We start from the raw sequence: 21,030 nt of genomic DNA, 5'->3' as shown, positions 1-21,030 counted from the left end.
CTCTGCTTTACTTCCAGTCACACCCATCATTCGACTGGTAGCTTTACCTGGCACCCCCAGGGCAGGTCATATATTGTCATCCTAAAATATAGGTGTGTTTCAGTATACACTGGAGTTGTATTCCTGGACCTGCATTTTAAATTGAGACTGATGTAAATGGGGAAGCTGGTTTCACTGGGTATCATTTGAGACCAGGAGAAGGTGTTCTGATAGAGCCATAAAATTAATAACTTTATGTAAGCCACAAGCAATTAAAGTGGCTTATTGCATAAAATGTCAGAGCTTACCTTTTCTAGGCTGCAGATGTTTGCAGATACTCTACAGAGGGACCAAAAGAGACAGCAACTGCTGATCCCTAGAGGGCTTGGCTGTATTAGATGGTTTGGCATTAGACTGCCTCTTCTGCTGCACCTTCACAAGCAGGTTTCCAAGATGGAGAAAGCACCTCTGATGAGTGAGTGAGAGGCACATCTCCTGCTAGGCCTTCTGCAGCAGGTGCAGAGAACACAACAGGAGGAAAGACAGCACATCTCCTGCAGTCACCAGCAGGCTTGCCAAGTGAAGGAAGTCCCACACCTAAACAAGGAGAAGAAACCATTCCAGCCAAACACAAGCTCCAAGATTCCAGTTTCTTCCTCCCCTTCATGCCCCTTTCTTAGCAGGTAAAAGACATCTCTTCCTCAAAATGACAGAAAGATCTGAGTTTCTTCCTCCCCCTCACACTCTTCCTTCTAAAAAGGCAAAGGAAGCCTCATCCTTCCAGCAACATCCAGACTGCAGTTGCTTTCTCCCACTCCCCACTCTGAAGTCCCATTAAATATATAAACATAGCAAAATGGTGTCCCTTATAAAAATTGGAAAATCAAGGTTTGATATTTGAAATGTATACTATTTTTGAACATTTTCAAACCGTGGATGCTTGAATCGGTGTATAAAAAAATCAGTGTATATGAAGGGCCAACTGTAGTTATCTATTTATTTCATTTATATGCTGCCTTTCTCCCAGAGTGATGGTGATGGCACTGAGAGAAAGCCTTAGTGTTCTGGAGGTCATATGGGAGATTATATACTAAGAAGACTAGTCTTCTCTTTAAGAGAATGAATTCTATTTCACCCAAAGTGTTCTATAAGCACAGAATACTATTAGCTAAGGTGCATGGTGCAAATACAAACTAAACAAAGTTTGAAAAAACAACAACTAAGAATTAGTATTTTATCCCCACAGAAAACTGTGGACCATCCCAGTCACATCCCAAAACATCCAGTAAATTGTTTTCTGGGTGATGCTATTGAATCCTTTCCAACCCAATGCCTTTAGGGCATTGTGAAGGATGAGATTCCATACTCATAACAAAAATAAGCAGTGTGCAATTCTTAGTAGTACCCGTGTTTATAGAAAACATACAGTTTTGGTGGGTAATTATGGAATTCATATCTCTATGTTCTTACTCACCGGATGTTACCTAGCTGTGTGCATTGCACAAAAATAACTGTTTTGAAAGGAGAGAAGTATTGTTAATCTTTAAGGGGCAGCTTTCTGAAAGATTGAGATAGACCTAAATGTACATTTGGGTCTCTTCAGTTCACTAACTGAGTGCTGACTCAAAGATTCCTGCAAATAAGAGACTAGTAATCAATTTCCAATATCATGGGTAATACCAAAGGGAGGCTGAAAGTACCTATTGCCAAGATACTCCTTTTGCCATGCTTGTTGGCTTTGCACAGCTGGAATAACCCAGTATGGGAAAGAAGCTCCTAATGCCTCCTCTGTTCTGTCCCTACTTCCCCATCCATGAGCTATTCCACAATCCTTTCCAGAGTGAATTCCAAATGTTTGAAGCATGCTGTGGACACAGTTAAATAAATTTAGCCCATGATGGCTAGAGTAACTGGTAACTGTAATGGTAGGATTCTGGTATATTTTCAAGATATTTTTGACTTATGGGGACTCTAAGGTGAACCAATCATGGGGTTTTCTTGGCAAAGTTTGATCAGAGGGGGTTGTCTTTACCTTCCTCTGATATGTGAGCTATCCAAGGTCACACAGTGGGTTTCCATGGCTGAGCAAGGTTCAAACCCTGTTTTCCAGGCTTCTAGTCTAACGCTCAAACCACTACACCATATTGATTCTCTTGGTGGGGTAGAAGAACTGAAAAATCTTTAGTTTCTGGCAACCAATGGGTCTTTTAATATTCAGACGCTATGGTAGTCAAAGTTCATCCCCCAACACCTCCCCACTCATTTTCAATCTTTGAAGCTAGATGTGTGCATGTGTGTGTATCTTCAAGACACATGTCTACTTATCATGACTCCATACATTTCATAGGATTTTCTTAGTCAAGGAATACTCAGAGGTTTTTCCAGTTCCTTCCACCTAGTTAATAAAATACATCAGGCCCTCGATATCTGCAGGCTTGTCATCCACGGATGTAACCATCCACAGACAGCAAGCCTAATTGCTTTCAATGGCAGCACATGCACATGTCCATGTTCGTGTCCATATGCATGTTGCGCCAGCCATTGAAATCAATGGGACTCAAGGTCCCATGTTTTTCTTTATCTGTGGGGAAGTACAAATGGATCTTCCACAGATATGAAGGGTGGACTGTATAGGTGAAATGATAAGTTGTACATTTATAAATCAAGAAAGGCTAATCTGAGCCACAGACAGCACTTGAGCTTACATCCTGTTGTTACTTTGAACTGGAGCAGACCCACGGATCCTGTGAGACTTACTGTAGGTACATATTGACTTTATAAGTTTGAAAATCATTGGGCATGTGCTCAGTGTTTTGATGCATTTGTGTTTTTCTTAAGAACCTTTTAAAAAAAATCAGGCAATGCTTGCAATATTATCTGGATGAAAGCAACAACAACAAATCCAACAGCCTTTACATATGTGCCTATTGTTGGTGTGTGTGTGTGTCGGGGGGGAGAGTATTCAGTTGTTGAGACTTACCTGAGAACCAGTAACAGATGAGACAGAAAGAGGGTAATCTGTAGCCTCCTTGAGGTGATTGCTTTTTTGCAATTGTGCCCCCACAACCAATAAACATACAGTTGTACACAAATTATATATATTTTAGAGAATGGACTTACTTTGTGCAGAATTTTGGCTATAATACATAGTTATTAGTATTTTGAGTGCAAAAGTATAAGAGAGGTGTATACTGCATGTGTCTTTCTTGAGAGAGAAGCAGTAGACCCATTCTAGTATGCATTAACTTTGGAGAATTTCCCCTGGCCAAGAAGCAGGGATTCATTCACATTGCTTTTCTTGTTTCGTCATGAAAGGTCCATTGCCTGCTGGAAGTGGAAACATGGATGGAAATTTCTCTACTGAAAGGAGGAAAGTCTTGAAAAGCATGAAACAATGTGTAAAAAATATTTCTAGATCCAAACAACACCCTGAGAGTCCTGAAGATATAGACAATTATTGCCCCAATGGGCCAGCATGGGTTCCAGTTGGGCTTTCAGGGGATCCAAGCAGGGGCACCTCCGTTCTGGAATCCAAAGTCAAAGCACTAAAAGAGAAGAAGAATACCATTAACAGGCAAGCTGAAGCACCATCCCAGGAACGGGCTTCTCTGAAGAAAGGTAAGGCCTGGAAGGGGAAGTCGCCAACAGATCCTACTTCTCAGGATGCAGTAGTGGAACCGCAGGCTCAGATTCGCACGTACCTGACAGATGTGCTGCTGGACAGCACTGACTATTATCCACATTCTAGGCAGGAAGAATCATTGGAATCAATCCCAGGAAATTCTTATGTCAATGATTTTGACAATCTGAAAGGATCTAAGACAGAAGAAGAATCTATAAACATTGCCTGGAGTTCACCTGAGGAGTTCCGTAGGCTTCCAGAAAGAAATATTCTGGATAAAAAAGGCTATGTAGGAAAAACTACAAAAAGAACATCCCGAAGTGGTCTCTATGGTGCTAGCTCCTTAAAGGACCTTTCCTGCCTCCAAAAATCTTTTGAAAAAGTGAATGGTGGAGAAGACCATCTAGTTCAAGCCAGGGATTTGGAAAGCTGTTCGTCTGTCCGCAAAAATGATACTTGTGGGATGGTGACAACAGGACGGCTGTGGAGGACAGAGAGCTGGGATAGTCTTGGCAGTGGTGGAAGCAATGCCACCTCCCTGTCCCTGGCAGAAAGAGTGGAGAAGAACCGCTCTATCCTCCAGGAGATGCTGAGCATGTCACAGTTTAATAGCTACTCTTCACATGAACTGCATACTCTACATCATCACAAGAAGGAAACCTCAGTCCTTGGGAATGATGAGCCCAGTAATGGTATGTGTATTTGAGGGGGTGAAGTTGTTGAAAGTGATTTATTCTTGTAATTTGGGGATGGGGTGAGCATACAAAGCGAGGAAGATATACAGGAAGAACTTAGAAAGTACTGTACCTGAGAGCCATAGCATCTATCTTTTCCTTCTCCCCATTCAATCATTGCTTTCTCTTTCCTCTGTTTCCTGTATATATCCTGGAGAGGGAGAGAAATTGAGCAAGGGACATATTAGGCATCTTCTCATGTAAGGCTGTAAGACAGAAAAGCTTACAATCTATAAAGATCACACCACAGTTACAGGCTTCACTAAAAGAAAAATTGAAGACTCACTCAGGGATTGTCTATACTGACCAAAAATAAAAGGTGTTTCACCTCATATTTTCCTGGTCCACAATGACCCCACATTAGTGCCACACCAATTTGAAATAAACCAGACTTAACTTGTACTGCCTGCCACTTCTATTTGTGTCCAAATTCAAATTGGTACAAAGGGAGTGAACTTTTTCTATTTCTTCTTGGCATGCCCAAACCTAGCAACCAATAGCTTTATTATTTACATGTCAGTCTTGCCAGTTTGCAGTTTGATTGGTTGCCTCCCACATTTAATCCTTTCCCCCTCCTTTTTTAAAATGTGTTTTTAAATGTCTCCTTATGCACACACGGAAGCTGTCCATCTCCTCCTCTCTGAGTGCAGGCAATTTAACGCTTCACCAGGTTGCTGCCACCCCATCTCCAGCAGAGCCTTGCTGGTGAAGTTGCTCCAAAGTAAAACAACATTATTTTATTATTATTATTTTATTTATTTTATTTTTATCCCACCTTTCTCCCAAAATGGGACCCAGGGCGGCAAACATATATAAACATAAGATAAAATTGTACAATTAAAACCATAAAAATATAAAAATTTCAAATAGTTTTTTTTAAAAAACGTACAGAGTTAAAATTAAAAAGTCCAAGTCCAACCATCTCATCTCCCAATAAAACCAAGCCTGCCAAATCTCAAAAGGCCTGTTTAAACAAAAATGTCTTTGCCTGCCTATGAAAGGCCAGCAGTGAGGGGGCCAGCCTAGTCTCCTGTGGAAGGGAGTTCCACAGGGAAGGAGCAGCCACTGAGAAGGCTCTCTCTCGGGTCCTCACACACACAAAGGAGACACAGACATTAAGGGGCTACCTCAAGGGTTTGGTGGGAATGAGGCAGTAGCAACCAGGGAAAAGTGCTCCATTGCTGGCAGACGCAGTGAAGGAGATGGGCAGTTTTATTCATCAAAGTGTATCACAGCAAATGGAACTAATGATAGATAAGGCTGCCCACTTCCTCCTCCTCCCGCTTCACCTGAGTGAGTGAATGCATGAATGAGCGAAGGAGAGCACATGCAACTGAGTGCCCCAACCTCTGCAAAGATGGAGGGGATCTCTCAGAAGCCCAGCTAGCCTTTAGTTACTATGCCCTGAACACACACACACACACAGACACACACACACACACACACACAGAGGAGACACAGACACAGACACCAAGCATGCCAGACTAGTCTAGCCATTCAGCTAGCCCCCCCACCTTAATTGCACCCTGATCCTGATAAACATGTAAACAATCTTTCTCCTCCCTAAAACTGCAGCGTAAAAAGAGAATTTTAAAATGTGAAAGAAGCAATTTCATTGTGAAACAGGTACATTGTGAGAAAGGTACATTCGTCTGTTCCAAGAGAGCTGAAAGTGAAATAAACACACATTTTTTCACCTATGTAGACAGTCCCTCAGTCAAAGAATGTACCTTTTCAGGTAACTTATGTTCTTTCTGTGTGTTCCTGATGTGTAATTATCTAATTGTCCCTTCCCCAAAAAAAAAATCCTCAAAAAAGTTTTCAAAGTTCCATTTCATGCCAGTGTGGTCAAAAGAAAATGTGAAAATAGGAACAAGTTGAATTCACAGTAAGTTATGTGGGACAAAGTAAATTGGAGTTGACTTGCGCATAGCGAGGAGAGGACTAAACATGCCCTGGGATCATCAGGGAGAAACCTATATCTTAGTTGCACTGCTTGATTTACTCCCATATAAATGAATAGTGGATATTCCCTGTAACAGGAAGGAACATATGATTGGCAGAGGCAGTGGCAAGTGGTTACAGTGAAAGCAAAAATTGCTTGCTATTCTTCAAAGTGAATATTTCAGGATGCAGAACCTGTAATGTGAAGGACTGTTCCTTTATGCAATGAATACTATTTGATCATGAAAACATGTTATTTCTTTCAAACATGATATGTCTCTCTCAAGACATGTATTCTGCATGTCTTATGCTTTGTTTTAGCCATAGGATCCTACAATGCCACATTTCAGCTTCTTGCCACAGTCAAACAGAGCATCTTGCTTACCCATGTCCACACTTTGTCCTTTCTTAGATTGTGTTACAGCTTGTTCTTGCCAGATGAATTGAGAGAAAGTTCTTCATACAGTTTCTTGGAAATGCCTCATCTAATACTCTTTTTTTCCCCCTTTTCTTTGCAAAACAAACCCTTTCCAGAGCCATTTTTGCCTGTCTATTGTTTAGGAAAAGCTACATTATGAGGAACATATTATTTGGGAGGAGCGGTGTATCAGACCCCCTTTCAATACATTCCAGTTTATGATACTTTGATAACAACCGGTGCACATCACAGCATTTACCAGTTAGCAAAGGGAAGGGTCATTTCTATTTGATTATTTGAAGACTTTTTCTAATAGGTAAAGCCATGATCAACATACCCAACATGTGTTGAAACGAAAACTGTCTGGGTACTACTCGGTTTCACCTGCTGAGGAATGAGAAGAGAAGGGTGGATAAGCCTGTACAAAATGCAGACTTAGAAATCAAACAATTGCTACTGGTCTGAAATAATCATTCTTCCAGGCAGACAATGATTATTGTGAAGTTTCTTTATTTATATATACATATATATTCTTTAAACTATGTGTTTGTTCTAAATGTGTTGGGGGGGGGGAACATCTCCCCTGTTTATCTAGTTTTCTGTGAAAGCTGGAGGAAACCATAAGTAAATACTCATTTCCTTGATTCTATTATAATGCAAAGCAGAGGGAAAATCTGCCTATCTACATTCCTCCCTTATATTCTTTTTACCTTAGACAGAAGAATTACAAAAAGACACTCCTTACTATTGAAAGAATAGTAGAATATTCATGGTGAAACATTTTTATTTCTTCCTTTCCCTTATAAAGAGATAAAAATGTGTAAAAAAATTAGTTTGTAGGTAGCAAAAAGTTTCCAGAGAATGCCAGGAAGGGGAAAAATATAGGTATAGAAATGTGAGATAATTCATCAGCATTATATATGATGGCTTGTTGAAGGTAAACACAAGCTTAATTTGCAAATCTGATTGCCCAGACTTGTATTTCTGAAGCAGTGCGGTTACTGATGAGAAAACATGCTAATAGCTTCTAATTATGAGCACAGCATCTAATTTGTTTTGATCCTCAGACTCTACTTACTGTATGCAGTTTGTGTCTATGTACCATAATAATCATAATTAGACTTAGACCTTTCATCCATATACCCCACTTCCCTATTATTTTGACATCTTGCTAATGCAAAAATAATTTGGATGTATCCAGAAATAATGCTGATTGCAGTCCTATCCACATCACAGTCTAATGTGTATATATTTACCTTAGTTAATAGTTTGGTCTTAATCCTGAAATTTCAGTCAAGTAAGACAGAGTGAGCTCCCGTCACTAGTCCCAGCTTCTGTCAACATAGCAGTTTGAAAGCATGTAGAAGTGCAAGTAGATAAATAGGTACCACTTCGGTGGGAAGGCAACAGCATTCTGTGCAGTCATGCTGGCCACATGACCACAGAGCTGTCTTTGACAACACTGGCTCCCTTGGCTTAATAACAGAGATGACCACTGGATAAATAGTGGGTTGAACATTGCCTGTCGGCTTGCGTCACCATTCACACACAGTATTGTGTGTATCTAGTATCTGGCACACAACTTGAATTCATGACAAATTCCTGTTTTCTTTTGTTCTTACAAAGGACATTTCTGGACCTAACTGTAAACATATGCAGACTATGTATTAAAATACTTGGAACTCTGTAGCACCTATCAGTTTGCTAGATAGTTTTTGATCATGCTTTGTTTCCTACAGTCAGCCCTCGGTATCTGCGGCGGATCTGTTCCACCCCCCTACGGATATCAAAATCCACAGATGCTCATGTCTCCATTGTCCCCAATGGTGGTGCGGCCACACAGCTACACCGCCATTGGGAACAATGGGACTTATCCTCCCTCCCTCTCTCCCTCCCTTCTGCTCTCATCAGTGGTGGGGCTGGTGGCAAGTGGCCGCCTCTGCCACTGCCGCCACTTCCTCCTCCTCCTGCCTCTTCCTGTGCTGCCACTTCCTCCTCCTCCTTTTCCTCCTGCCTCTTCCTCCTCCCGCTTCTTCCTCTCCCCCTCCTCCTGCCTCTTCCTTCTCCTGCTTCTTCCTCCTCCACCATTTCACTGCAGGCTTGCCATCTGTGGATGCTTGAATCTGCAGATGGCACATCCATGGATACGGAGGGCGGACTGTACTTTATTCCCACAGCTATCTGCTCCTAACTTAGGCTAGTTTCTCGCTTCATGTAGTAGATACTGGACAAATTTTCAAAGTTATGGTAACTGTACATGATGATATACTGGCGTTTGCATCTTTAAATTCTCTATTCACATTACATGCAAACATCCAGAGTCATTGGTTCTCATCAGCATCTTTTCCTTCAGAAGATAAAAGTAAAAAAAAAATTAAAGTAATTCCAACTGCCATTGGAATTTATCACACAGGGAAAATTGGGGGTTTAAACAGCTGATTATCCCATGCAATACACAATATCACATTTAAGATTTTCAGACACATCGCTATTAAAGAGGCCATAAACAGCAATAAACCATTTTCAGGATTTCCCCATGAATGATTTGTTGCTGTTTATCGCCTCTTTATGGCCTCTTTATTGTCTCTTTAATAGTGACATCATGTAAAAATCTTAAATGCTATATCGCGTTTTGCATGGGATAATTGGCTGTTTAAACCTCATTTTGTCCTATTTCCCTCGTGTGATAAAGTCCATTGTTTCTTTGGGGTATGTGGTTTACTGTTCCCCAAATCCTTCATTCCATTTTCTCCTCCTCCCATATTGATGACATTCTACCTCCTTAGCAAGTCTTGTCTCCCCTCATTGCCCTGGCCACAGTTTCTGGCCTATGTCTGCACACCCTTGCACACCTTTCCACACCATGAGAGCTTTCATGAAGCAGCAATTCCTGTTTCCCCCCACCATATTCCTCTTTCTGCTTACCCTACCCCATCCCTCCCTCCCTCATTTCTTGGAGGGAAATCAGTTGTTGTGATTATGCTTTCTCTGCTGAAATTAGTGTGTGCATATACAGGATCCCTTTCAGTTTTTCTCTTTCCATCCTGTTAGGGGAAGGGGCAGAAGGGATAGTTCCTGAGTGCAGGAGGGAGTAAGTTCCACTGATATAAATGGAAATCAAAGGGCATTAGATTGTCCCTCAAATATAAAATGAAGGACAGATAAGTTTGGTTTTTTTTCTGTCCCAAAGCAGGAATTCTTATTGCAGTCCCAGTCCCTGTTGCTGTGGCTGAACTTTCTTGTTCTGCCTCTCACCCTTGCTTTCACCAAGAGTAAAAACTGAAATCTTAAGAGCATTTACCTGGGAGTATATCTCTCTGAAATCAATAATAAATGTATATTAGATTGTGTTTTGAGAAGCATTCAGAAATGAGATGAAATAAATAAGATATTTTCTATTTTCTCCAAAGCAGCAATGCTGATTACACACATATTTTATTGCACTGTATTTAACTCAACATTATTGAAAAATAACCCGCCCAAAAAGTGAAACAGAGAATAAAGTTTTTATTCTAAGAAGGATTATATCAGCCTAGTAAGGCATTGTACAGTTTGGGTGTTAGGATTATTTGAGGGGAAGGAATGGGAAATGTTGACACTGGCATCCCCACAGAGTCAGCACAGAGAATTCTTCACATCTCTAGCCACTCCCACTTGGAGAGGAGCAAAACAATTGAAAAACAAATTATGTGAACAAAGAGAACTTTTCCAAGAAATAATGTGAATTGCTACAATTTTTTGCCTATTCCTGGGAACTGAGTTTGGATTGTGGCTTCCTGATGTGTGTTCATGTATGTTTGAAGTCATAAGTTTTTCATTTGTGTCTTACATGTACTGCTGAAAATTAGTGGTGCCACACTGGTGTTTATCTACACCAATCTTGTCTGCCAAATAAAGAGTTGATGTGCCCCCAAAATACTGGGAAGGGGACTGACATGTTTGTTCAGAACAAAAATTCTAAGTAGGAGTATGGCGAGTTGATTGGCACAGGTAAACGTCTAGGAGAACAGCAAGCTGGCCTAGACAGCTTTGTTGTTGTTGTTGTTGTAATCCACCCTCAAATTGATCTCGACCCATGGCGACCCTGTAGATGAGACATCTCCAAGACTTCTGATGCTCCACTGCTCTGCTCAGGCCCTGCAAATACCCATGGCCTCCTTAATAGAGTCCATCCATCTGGCATGTGGCCTTCCTCTCTTTCTGCTTCCCTCTACCTTCCCTGTTTTTTCCAGTGAGTCATTCCTCCTCATGATGTGGCCAAAGTACCTCATGATGTGGTACAAAGTATGCTTCAATCTTGTCATCTTGGCTTCCAGAGAGATTTCTGATTTGACCTGCTTTGTTTGGCTTTTTGGCTGTCCATGGTAATCTCGGCACTGTTCTCCAGTTAATTCTCAAATGAATTAATTCTCTTCCTATCCGCTTTCTTAACTGTCCTGGTCTCGCATCCATACCTGGCAATAGGGAATACAGTGTCTTGTATGATTCTAACTTTTGTGCTCAGTTGTACTGTATGTCTTTACATTTTAGGATATTTTCTAGTTCTCTCCTAGCTGCCCTCCCCATTCTTAGTCTTCTTATGATTTCTTGACTGCAGTCCCCACTCTGATCAATATTTGATCCAAAGTATGAAAATTCTTTTACTATTTCTATTTCCTCGTTGTCTAGGTTGAATCTGCATCAGTTTTCTGTAGTCATTCTTTTTGTTTTCTTTATGTTCAACAGTAAGCCTGCCTTTGCACTTTCTTCCTTGAACTTCCTTAGCAATTGTTCCAAGTCTGTGATGTTTTCAGCTAGTTGGCTAATCAGGCAATTTACAAGTGTCTCAGCAAGTGTCTTCCAGCCTATTTTTCCAGACAAGGCTACTTGTCTTAAAGGTCATGGTGGTTACAGTGAGGCCTCAAGCTTTCTTTTTAAGAATTAAAAATGCATGCATTAATGTGTTTAGACATCCAGATTCTGTACTGGAGCACTAGCAGAGTACAGGTGCCATGGGGTGGAAGGGTGGGAATGACCATGGGCCCAGTTTGGGGAGCAAACCCATTACAACAAAGAAAAAATTGCAGATCTCGCTTGGGGATACTTGTGTAGTCCTTTTTTCCTACTCTCTATGTTCATATCTTGTGAGATTTGCTGGAGCCAGAAGCAACATTAAAAAACAACAAGCAAAAGTCCAAACAATAAGTTGCAAATCCAGATCACGCTTTAAGACATGAATGGGCAAATGTGATAGGTCCAGTGGCCAGTATTCTGCACTTTGAATCACTTGGTTTGAGGAAGCAAGGGAAGCTCATTCCCACTCAATCGCATTGCCCCCCAGGGTGTCACTTGGTGCAGGGGGCAAGACTCCTGGGAATTTTGGGGGGGGGGGCTTCTGGGGATGGGGCCAAAAGGGTGCTGCTCACTTCACTGCTGTGTGATGCTCTCTATTCATGAGCAGAACAGCGCACAGCAGGGAGGAGGGCTGGATACCAAGGTGGCGGGGCACGAAGCTTCTTTAGTGCCACTGCTAATTCCTGCACAGAAAAAGCTGTAATTGGGGATTTGTTCTGCATAAAATTAGAACATGATTGATTTGTATAGAAAACAATATTTTCTGCATAGGAATTAATATTTTTACATTGAAATATTATTTTCCAAAAAGAAAGAGCTGTTTTCTGTACCAAACAACCACATGGAATTTTACACAGAACAAAGCTCCAATTACACTTTTACTCTGCAAAGGAATTAATATTTCTGCACTGAAATATTATTTTCAATGCAGAAAATGCTGTCTCCTGCACAAAACAACATTGTGTGAATGTTATGCGGATAAAGTCCCAAATTGTGAATAGCCTTGAAAACTGTGTGAATTTTTAAAGACTTTCTCACAGTGAGAAGAAAATGGCTTCAGTTACTTGTTGCTGCCTCCAAGAAGAGACTTGGTAAAGAATTACATTCCTGCTTTACAGAACTGCAGATTTGGACACAAAAGCTGGGGAAGAGAACTGAGATGAAGTGTCCTTTCCTTAGAAGAGCTGTGTTTTTCATCTCCAGCTATATTTCATGTTGTTCAGATATACAAAATTGATTGTGTATTTCTCTTGTTGTGTGTCTACAGGGATTCTGGCAAACGATGTAGACTGGGATTCTGGTGTATCCTTGCAGGATTCTGAAGGCTACCGGTAAGATTACAGCACGAAGTGGGAGGCAGTCCTATTTCATTGCTAGAAAAAGGAACCACAGTCCATTGTAACTGAATGCAGACTCTTCCCCATAAACACTTTTCTCTACTCTAGCCATCTCAGATGTATACATTACCTGAATAGATTTGTATCAGACCATGTACACAGAGTGGTTTTCTCCTTGATAATAGTCCACACAGAGACAGCGTTGCAAACATTTCATAATTTAATAATTCCTTTTCATTGGTTATTAATAGTGGCTGGGGCTGCTGGAAGTGGAAATCTGGAACTTCAGAGAGCCAGAGGTTCCCTATCCCTAGCCTATGTAATGACCACAGAACTTATCATGAATACTGCTTAGCTAATTATTGTTGTTGCTGTTGTTTGCCTTCAAGTCATTTCTGACTTATAGCGACACTAGCCCTCTCATGGGTTTTCTTGGCAAGATTTATTCAGAGGAGGTTTGCCATTGCCTGAGGGTGAAAGCATGTGACTTGCCCAAGGTTACTCAGTGGATTTCATGGCCAAGTGAAGAATTGAACCTTGGTCTTCAAAGTTGTAGTCCAGCACTCAAACCATATTTATAGTGAATGTTAAACAACAAAAAGGAATGAACAAATTGTTATGGATACAAAGATGAGAGTGTTTACATAGGACTTTATCACACGTGGAAAATTGGGGTTTTAAAACAGTGATTATCCCGTGAAAATCGCACAGTCACAATTAACATTTTCACACACATTGTGATTAAAGAGCCATTATCCCTGGAATGAACAGTCAATAAACAGGAAATAAACAGGAACAAATCATTCACGGGATAAACGGGGTTTATTCTCAGGATGATGGCACTTTAATCACGACGTCGTGTGAAAATGTTAATCGCAATTGCAAAGTTTTCGCAGGATAATAGCTGTTTAAATCCTTGATTTTCCCCATAAGATAAAGTCTATTGAATCATAGAGCTGGAAGAGACCACAAGGGTCATCCAATCCATCCCCCTTTCATGTAGGAATAAACAACTCAAGCACTCCTGAAAGATGGCCATCCAGCCTCTGTTTAAAGACCTCCAAAGAAGGAGGCTTTCTTCCAAATGTTTAGGTGGATTCTGTTTTCCTGTAGCTTGAATCCATTGCTGTGTGTCCTAGTCTCCAAAGCAGCAGAAAACAAGCTTGCTCCACACTCAATAGGTTGGTACCTTTTTTTAATATCTTATCCTGAGTTGCCAACCCTTTAATTGACTTCTGTCCCTGATTTCTGAACATGATTTAAGTTTTGTATGAAGATTGAAACAGGGTGAATAATTTGGTTAACAGGGGCATTAGATAATGTTTAGCCTTGGAGGGGGGATGATTTAAAATGTTCCATCTCAGTTGCATATAATTTCTATTTCTAATAATTTAATATTTAATAAGCAAAACAAGTCCTGGTTTATCATATCTGAAATCATTTTCCAAATGGCAAAAACTTAAGAATTGAATCTGCATGTCTTCAAATACATTTGTACATTTTATGTTTTGCTTTGTTTTGTAAATCTCTGTCTTATTATTAGATTGGGAAATACTTTACATACATACAATGCTTTTGAGTGGTCAAAATGCTTCATTTTCATTCTCAATAATCTTTGTAAAAATCTTGTAAAATAGGTCATTGTGGCTCTGGAAGACTCATACTAGGAGATTATGGTTTCCTGAATACCTTCTGATTAATTTGTTCTCTTTTTTAAAAAATAATCTTTGTTTGCACTATTTCCCAACAAATAAAACATTTAAAATCAAATTATAAAAAACATCATACATCAAATCCTTATTATCACAATAATCCTTATTTTCATAATACAAATATTACACAAACCTATACCTTTCTCAGACTTTTACCTACCATTACCTTTACCTTTAATCTAATACCCTAAGTGTTTCATAATCATTCCTTCCTAAATCCAATACTAGTTTATTTATTCCTGAAGTAATATTTGAACCCAGGACCTGGCTCATAGCCATTGCACAAATTCAAATGAGGAACATTGATTGATTTAGTAAATAGATGCATTTATATTCTACATGTAAGGAAATAAATGCTTCTGAGGAAGTTTAGAAATAAAAGCAGAATATTAAGGAGAGGATATCAATATCTTCCCTATGGGCAGAGATGTTCTCTGGTGAGGTATTTCACTGCGCCTCCTTCTAATTCCTGGAATCTTTCCTACAGGGTTAAATGTTTTTAAATTCATGATGAAGGTAGTATCTCTTGACCATTTCAAGCAGACACATATAATGCCTTCTGCCTTGCTGGTGTTGTTGTTCACTTTTCTTAAAGTGCCTCACCACATGCATTTGCATTCGGAGAAATTTGCTCTGGGGCGAAATATGGCTTCCTGTGTTCTGTTTGCTGAAAGGTTTGCATTTGTCTGGGTAAGGTCTGCCTGTGGGAGGATATGACTCCTCTCCACCTTGCCTTCTTTGTCCTATAAGGCAAATAGAAGCACTTTTGGGTGCATCTGATGCTGTAGTGTGACTTCTTGGCCATTTTGCTGATTTCCACTCATACATAAGGTCTAAGCAGAGTAGAAAGTTTGGAGGATGTCCTGTCTATAAACAAAGAAGTTTGTTGTGTTTTCTAAGCTGAAAAGAAATATTTGTGCATATTATTATTATTATTATTATTATTATTTATTTATTTATATAGTGTTGTAGATTTGCACAGCGCTGTACATACAAACAGTAAAATAGATAAGAGTAAACCTGCCCATGGCATACAATTTAAGAAATAATGGTATAATACATATAAATAATACATAATACAGGAAAGGGTTCAATAAAACAGGCAACAAATTAAAAATGTCAAATAGCAAATAATAATCAGTAGTTTCGTTGTGCACGGTGAAACCTGTGGAGACTGTGCTGAAAGAGTTAAAGTGAGGCCATGTGAAGTGACGCTCTGAGCTGATTAAAATAATCACCAGGATTATAGATGGGGCCAGTAAGGAAATTCTGGGTGAGCATGTTGATGTGCTGAGTGGAGGCGGATAGAAAAGGAAAATGGGTCATATGTTGAAAGTGGAAAGTGAGGGTTGATGGCACCCACATTTCTAGTGTTCTAGGATGTGTACAAAAATGAACAGGATACGGAATGTACTGTACAGCACTTCTCAAGAGATCAAGAGCTTGTGTATGTATCACGAAAAAAATGGGTTTTTGAAGTAGACAGTATAAGAAGATGTTACCAATGAGAGCTGATTTGGTATAAAAACTGGAGACACTGTTTTGTATAATCCTGCTCAGATAAATTGAATTTTATTCATTAAATTCAGTGCACCTTATTCTTTAGTAAATGTGCACAGGACTCACTGCTAGAATCCTAAATTCAAATAAATACTCACCTGTGGAATTCCCTGGCTGATCTTTAGTCAGTCAATGTCTCTCTGCTCAGTCTGTCATAGAGGGTGGTTATGAGAATAAATGATTAGAAACTTGCGAATACCGTTCTGACCTTCTTTGAGGAGGAAAAGAGAAACAAATGCTTGTTTAAGTGAGAGTGAACCAGTGATCAAAGTCTTCATGGTGCAAGTCAGTATTTTTGAATAGAAACAACAACATGTTTCGAGGCAGTAACTTTAAAGCAAAACTTAAGACCTTGTCTACATTTGTAGAAAGTATATTTTCTTCTGTTTGTGGTTGTAGTGAAGAACTATGTTTCTATGTTCGTTGTGGTAAAAAGCATTAAATATTTGCCTAATATATTCTGGCTGAATATTCTGAATGGAATGAAGAATCATATGAAGATGAAACCCAAATTCTAGAAAGCAAGGTGGAAGCTGCATTAAGAGAAATTGGGAAAAACAAATTACCAGGAACAGATGATATTCCAATTGAACGGCTACAATCCACACATACAGAATCAACTGTAGTATTAACTAAAATATGCCACCATATATGGGATACAAAACACTGGCCCACAGACTGGAAACACTCAATATACATCCCCATCCACAAAGGAAGAGACAAAAGGGACAACAGGACCGTAGCACTAACTTCCCATGCAAGCAAAATAATTCTAAAAACATTGCAACACAGACTCCAACTACATTTGGAGAGAGAAATCCCAGAGATGCAATCAGGGTTCAGGAAAAATGGAAGCACTAAGGACCACATTGCAAACATACAGTGGCTAATGGAGCACACCAAAAAAATTCCAAAAGAAAATCAGAATGTACTTTATGGACTATAGCAAAGCCTTTTGACTGAATCGATCATGAAAAGCTATGGAATGTTCTCAAAGACAAGGGAGTACCAATATACTTGATAGTTCTGATGAGAAAGCTATGTTCAGGACAAGAGGCCACTGTTAGAACTGTCAGAATCCACCTTCAGTCAAGCATTCAGGGTGTATTCTGCCAATTAGATAGATAGATAGATAGATAGATAGATAGATAGATAGACAGTAACGTTGAGAATAGGGAGGAATGCCGCCATGGGGACTAAGCCGGATGGTCACGTAGAGCATGGTCACGTAGGGCATGGCAGTTAGGCAGTTTATGAGGGGTTGTTGGGAATCTGAAACCAAACCTGTATACAGCCTTAGATCTCTATTTGGTAGAAGAGCCAGGAACCAAATGATCAAACCCCCCTTCCTTTCCTCCTACAGATCAAAGGGAGGGATTCTACATCAAAGGCAGAAGAGTAGGGTATCAACTCAAAGGGAGGGGTTTGGGGAATTTTAAGGTTCTGACTTTATTTGGGACCCTCAGTTTCGACAAAGACGTGGCAAGAATACTTATTCCCAAGTCCTTCAATAAATTTTCTGTATCACCTGAAGTTTGTTGTGGATTTTTGGTCAGAGTATTTATGGAGAAACAGAATGGTTTCCAATTGTCAAAGGAGCCAAGCAAGGCTGTGTGTATGTAGTTGAAGGCTGCATAGTACACTGTGCCTGTGTTATACGCGGCTTTCAGCATATGCTGAAATCTGCAAGGGAGCCGCGAGGGGGACGCAAGGGGTGGCGCATCCCATTCATCTGAGTGGGGCGTGCGCCTGAGGTGACTGTATCACCATACTTGTTCCACTTGTACACAGAAAACATCATACAAAGAGCAGGGTTAGACTTAGAAGAAAGAAGTGTGAAGACAGGAGGAAGGAACATCAACAATGTAAGATACACAGGTGACACAATATTACTGGCAGAAAACATCAGAGACTTGGAACAATTATTAAGTGAGGTCAAGGAAGAAAGTACAAAGGCAGGCTTATTGATGAACATAAAACAAAAATAATGACCATGGGGGATCTACATAAACTCAAATTATACAATGAGGAAATTAAAATAGTCAAAGATTTCTCATACCTTGGATCAAACATTGATCAGAATGAAGACAGCAGTCAAGAGATAAGAAGAAGACTTTGGAATGGGAAGAGCAGCCATGAAAGAGCTAGAAAGGATCCTAAAGAGTAAAGATATACAGCTGCGTATATAGAATTGTCCAAGCCATGGTATTCCCCATCACTATGTATGGATGTGAGAGCTAGGCAGTGAAAAAAGTGGATAAAAAGAAAAATCAATTCATTTGAGATGCGATACTGGAGAAGAGTGCTGAGGATACCATGGGCAGCAAAAACAGATCAAGCCTGAAATATCCCTAGAATCCAAGATTGAGGCTGTCATACTTTGGTCATCAAAAGAAGACATGACTCATTAGGAAAAGATAATAATACTGGAAAGATTGAGGGCAGAAAAAAAGAGAGGAAGGCTATACAACAGATGGCTAGATTCAGGTAGGTCATGGGCATGAGTCTGCAAGACTTAAGTAGAGCAGTGGAAGAAGACAGGGAGTCTTGGAGATGTCTCATCCACAGGGCCACCATGAGTCGAGGTCGACTCAAGAGCAGCTAACAACAACAATATTCTGGCTTGCATCGGTTTGTGAGCATGTGTGTATTTGCTTTGAGGAGCTGATTTTGCATTGAACCTTAAGGCGGCGTAATCAAGCAGTTTCTTTGAAAATATGGGCACTGCGGTATGGAGCATTTATCACTCACTGTAGATATTTCACTTTTTTCACTTTTTTGTCTTCCCATTATTTGTGGTAAAATCCATTTGTAGTTTTTGTTGTTGTTCTTTGAGGAATACTTGAAACTCCAGAGCTAGCACCTAGCCACACAACTAATGCTCAACTCATTTGAGATGTGTTTGGCTGTTCTGAGCACCTGTGCTAAATAATAATAATAATAATAATAATGTTTATTTATATACCGCTTTTCCAAATTAGATCAACAGGAAGTACAATACAATAATCCAAAGTCAAAATAAAACATAACAGGCCTCTCTCCCCCTCAAGATGGTGCTAATGTTTCTGACATCATATGCGCCATATGACTCATGCCCCTTCCTATCCCTTGCTTGGAATAAATTTTAAAGTTTTCCTTAGACACAATGTAGCACAGGATTGTTTGGGTTTTTTTAAAAAGTTTTTATCCTCATGAATACTTGTGTATCTCTTTCAAAGCTTAGGATGTTAGGAATTTTTGTAGTTATCTATAAATCCTATTTATAACCATTTATAAAGGTGTTTTCTTTCAATAATGTTTAGTTTTCTACTCCAGTGCAAAAGATCCCCTCTCCAATTTTTGTTAATATGCATGGCCACTTAGGATCATTAGCTGGCTGTTTTTATGTTGTTACCCATAGTTGCTCATTCCCAGTATGGATGGAAATACTATTTGAAAGGGGTTGAAAAAAGGGGTTGAAAAGGTGTGTTTTTTAAATTGTGTTATGTCCAGTTTTGAGAAACTCTGACAAGAAGAATCCTGGACTGACAAGGATCTTCATGGTTTGGGACTTATGCTGCATAAAATTCACCTGTGGTTTTTTGTGTGCAGAAAACAGCATTTTCTGCAAAGAAAATAGAAAATGCTGTTTGATACACAGAAAAATCTGCAGTTGGGAACTTATATGGCTTATATGTAGTTGGGAATTTATAAGTCTGTAGTTGGGAACTTATATGTAGTTGGCAACTTATATTCATATGTGGATTTGCCTGCAGTGTTGTAAATGCAACTTCTTGTGCAAAATAAATACAGTGGACCCTTGTTATATGCTGGGGTTTGGTTCCAAGATCCCCTGTGTATAACAAAATCCGTGTATGCTCAAGTCCCATTAAGTATAATGACATAGCAAAACGGTGTCCCTTCTAAAAAATGGTAAATCAAAGTTTTACATTTGAAATTTATACTTTTTTTGAACATTTTCAAACCGTGGATGCTTGAATCCATGTATAAAAAATCTGTGTATAAGAAGGGCCGACTGTACATGCAAATTTTGCATAGCATAAGTCTTGAACTGACTGTCAAGACTGTCTTGACTGTCAGTTTTTGAAGACATTCTCCTAACAGGAAGAAAATTTCTGAAATTACTTATTGCTTCTTTTGAGAAAGAAAATAGTGAATTATTACATCTGTATATCCTGGCCAGTTTGATCACCGGTGTACCTTGATATCCCTTGTGGTACTGATGTAGCTGAGTAAGATGCCACCTAGTGTCAACTCATTCTTCTCTAAGGGCCGTAAACCCAGTTTCATTGAGCATGTTGTCTGTTCACTATGCTGCTGCTGCTGTCTCCGTCACTGCTAAACCACTCTTAATCCTTGTTATTTTTTTCTCCTAATCCCCCACTCCTTGTTCCCTGTTGCCTTGCCTGCAGGGCCTTTGTTCCCAACCAGGAGCTGGAGCTGAGCCCCAGGCATGAGCAGGCTAAGCAACTGCTGCAGAGAGCGCGTATGAAGGCCAGGACGAACCCCCTCCGAGCTAGCCATAACATTCTGCCTACTTTCTCCCAAGAGAGGAGGTAAGACCAAGAATTTCATGCAGGGTGGTCAGTGCTTTCAAGGGGGGGGGGGAGCAGGGAAAATGAATGCAACAAGGAGACTTTGTTGTATTTGCAGTGTGTGTGTGTGTGTCTGTTTGAACTTGCACTTTACTTGCACACAAAATGCATTCTTCCCTATTTATACTTTTCATACTTTTAAACTACTCATACCTTTTCTCACAATGATTCACTTGCATGGTCCCGCCATATCATATAAACGCCACTGTACCTTTTGATGTGCAAATTGAATACTGTTGTTTAGTTCTTGTTGATAGATACTATCTTGTTTTCATTAAATGTTTAGATATGAAGTC

The 21,030-nt window shown here is 39.8% G+C and overlaps 1 protein-coding gene across 3 annotated transcripts in view; it reads left to right on the top strand.

The window, feature by feature from the left end:
- The window catches only part of KIAA1614 (KIAA1614 ortholog), a 58,513-nt gene that overhangs the window by 7,831 nt on the left and 29,652 nt on the right, over window positions 1-21,030 (top strand). For all 3 annotated transcript variants that reach the window (XM_089515907.1, XM_089515909.1, XM_089515908.1), the window contains exons 3-5: window positions 3,295-4,293; window positions 12,798-12,861; window positions 20,552-20,695. In XM_089515907.1, the coding sequence (XP_089372033.1) occupies window positions 3,321-4,293; window positions 12,798-12,861; window positions 20,552-20,695 (1,181 nt within the window). In that variant the 5' untranslated portion in view covers window positions 3,295-3,320. The remainder of the gene's footprint in view (window positions 1-3,294; window positions 4,294-12,797; window positions 12,862-20,551; window positions 20,696-21,030) is intronic.

The sequence above is a fragment of the Sceloporus occidentalis genome, unplaced genomic scaffold, assembly GCF_023333645.1.
Source record: "Sceloporus occidentalis isolate IW3139 unplaced genomic scaffold, rSceOcc1.0.p SCAF_3, whole genome shotgun sequence".
Classification (NCBI taxonomy): domain Eukaryota; kingdom Metazoa; phylum Chordata; class Lepidosauria; order Squamata; family Phrynosomatidae; genus Sceloporus; species Sceloporus occidentalis.
This window is presented reverse-complemented; position numbering and strand designations above follow the sequence as displayed.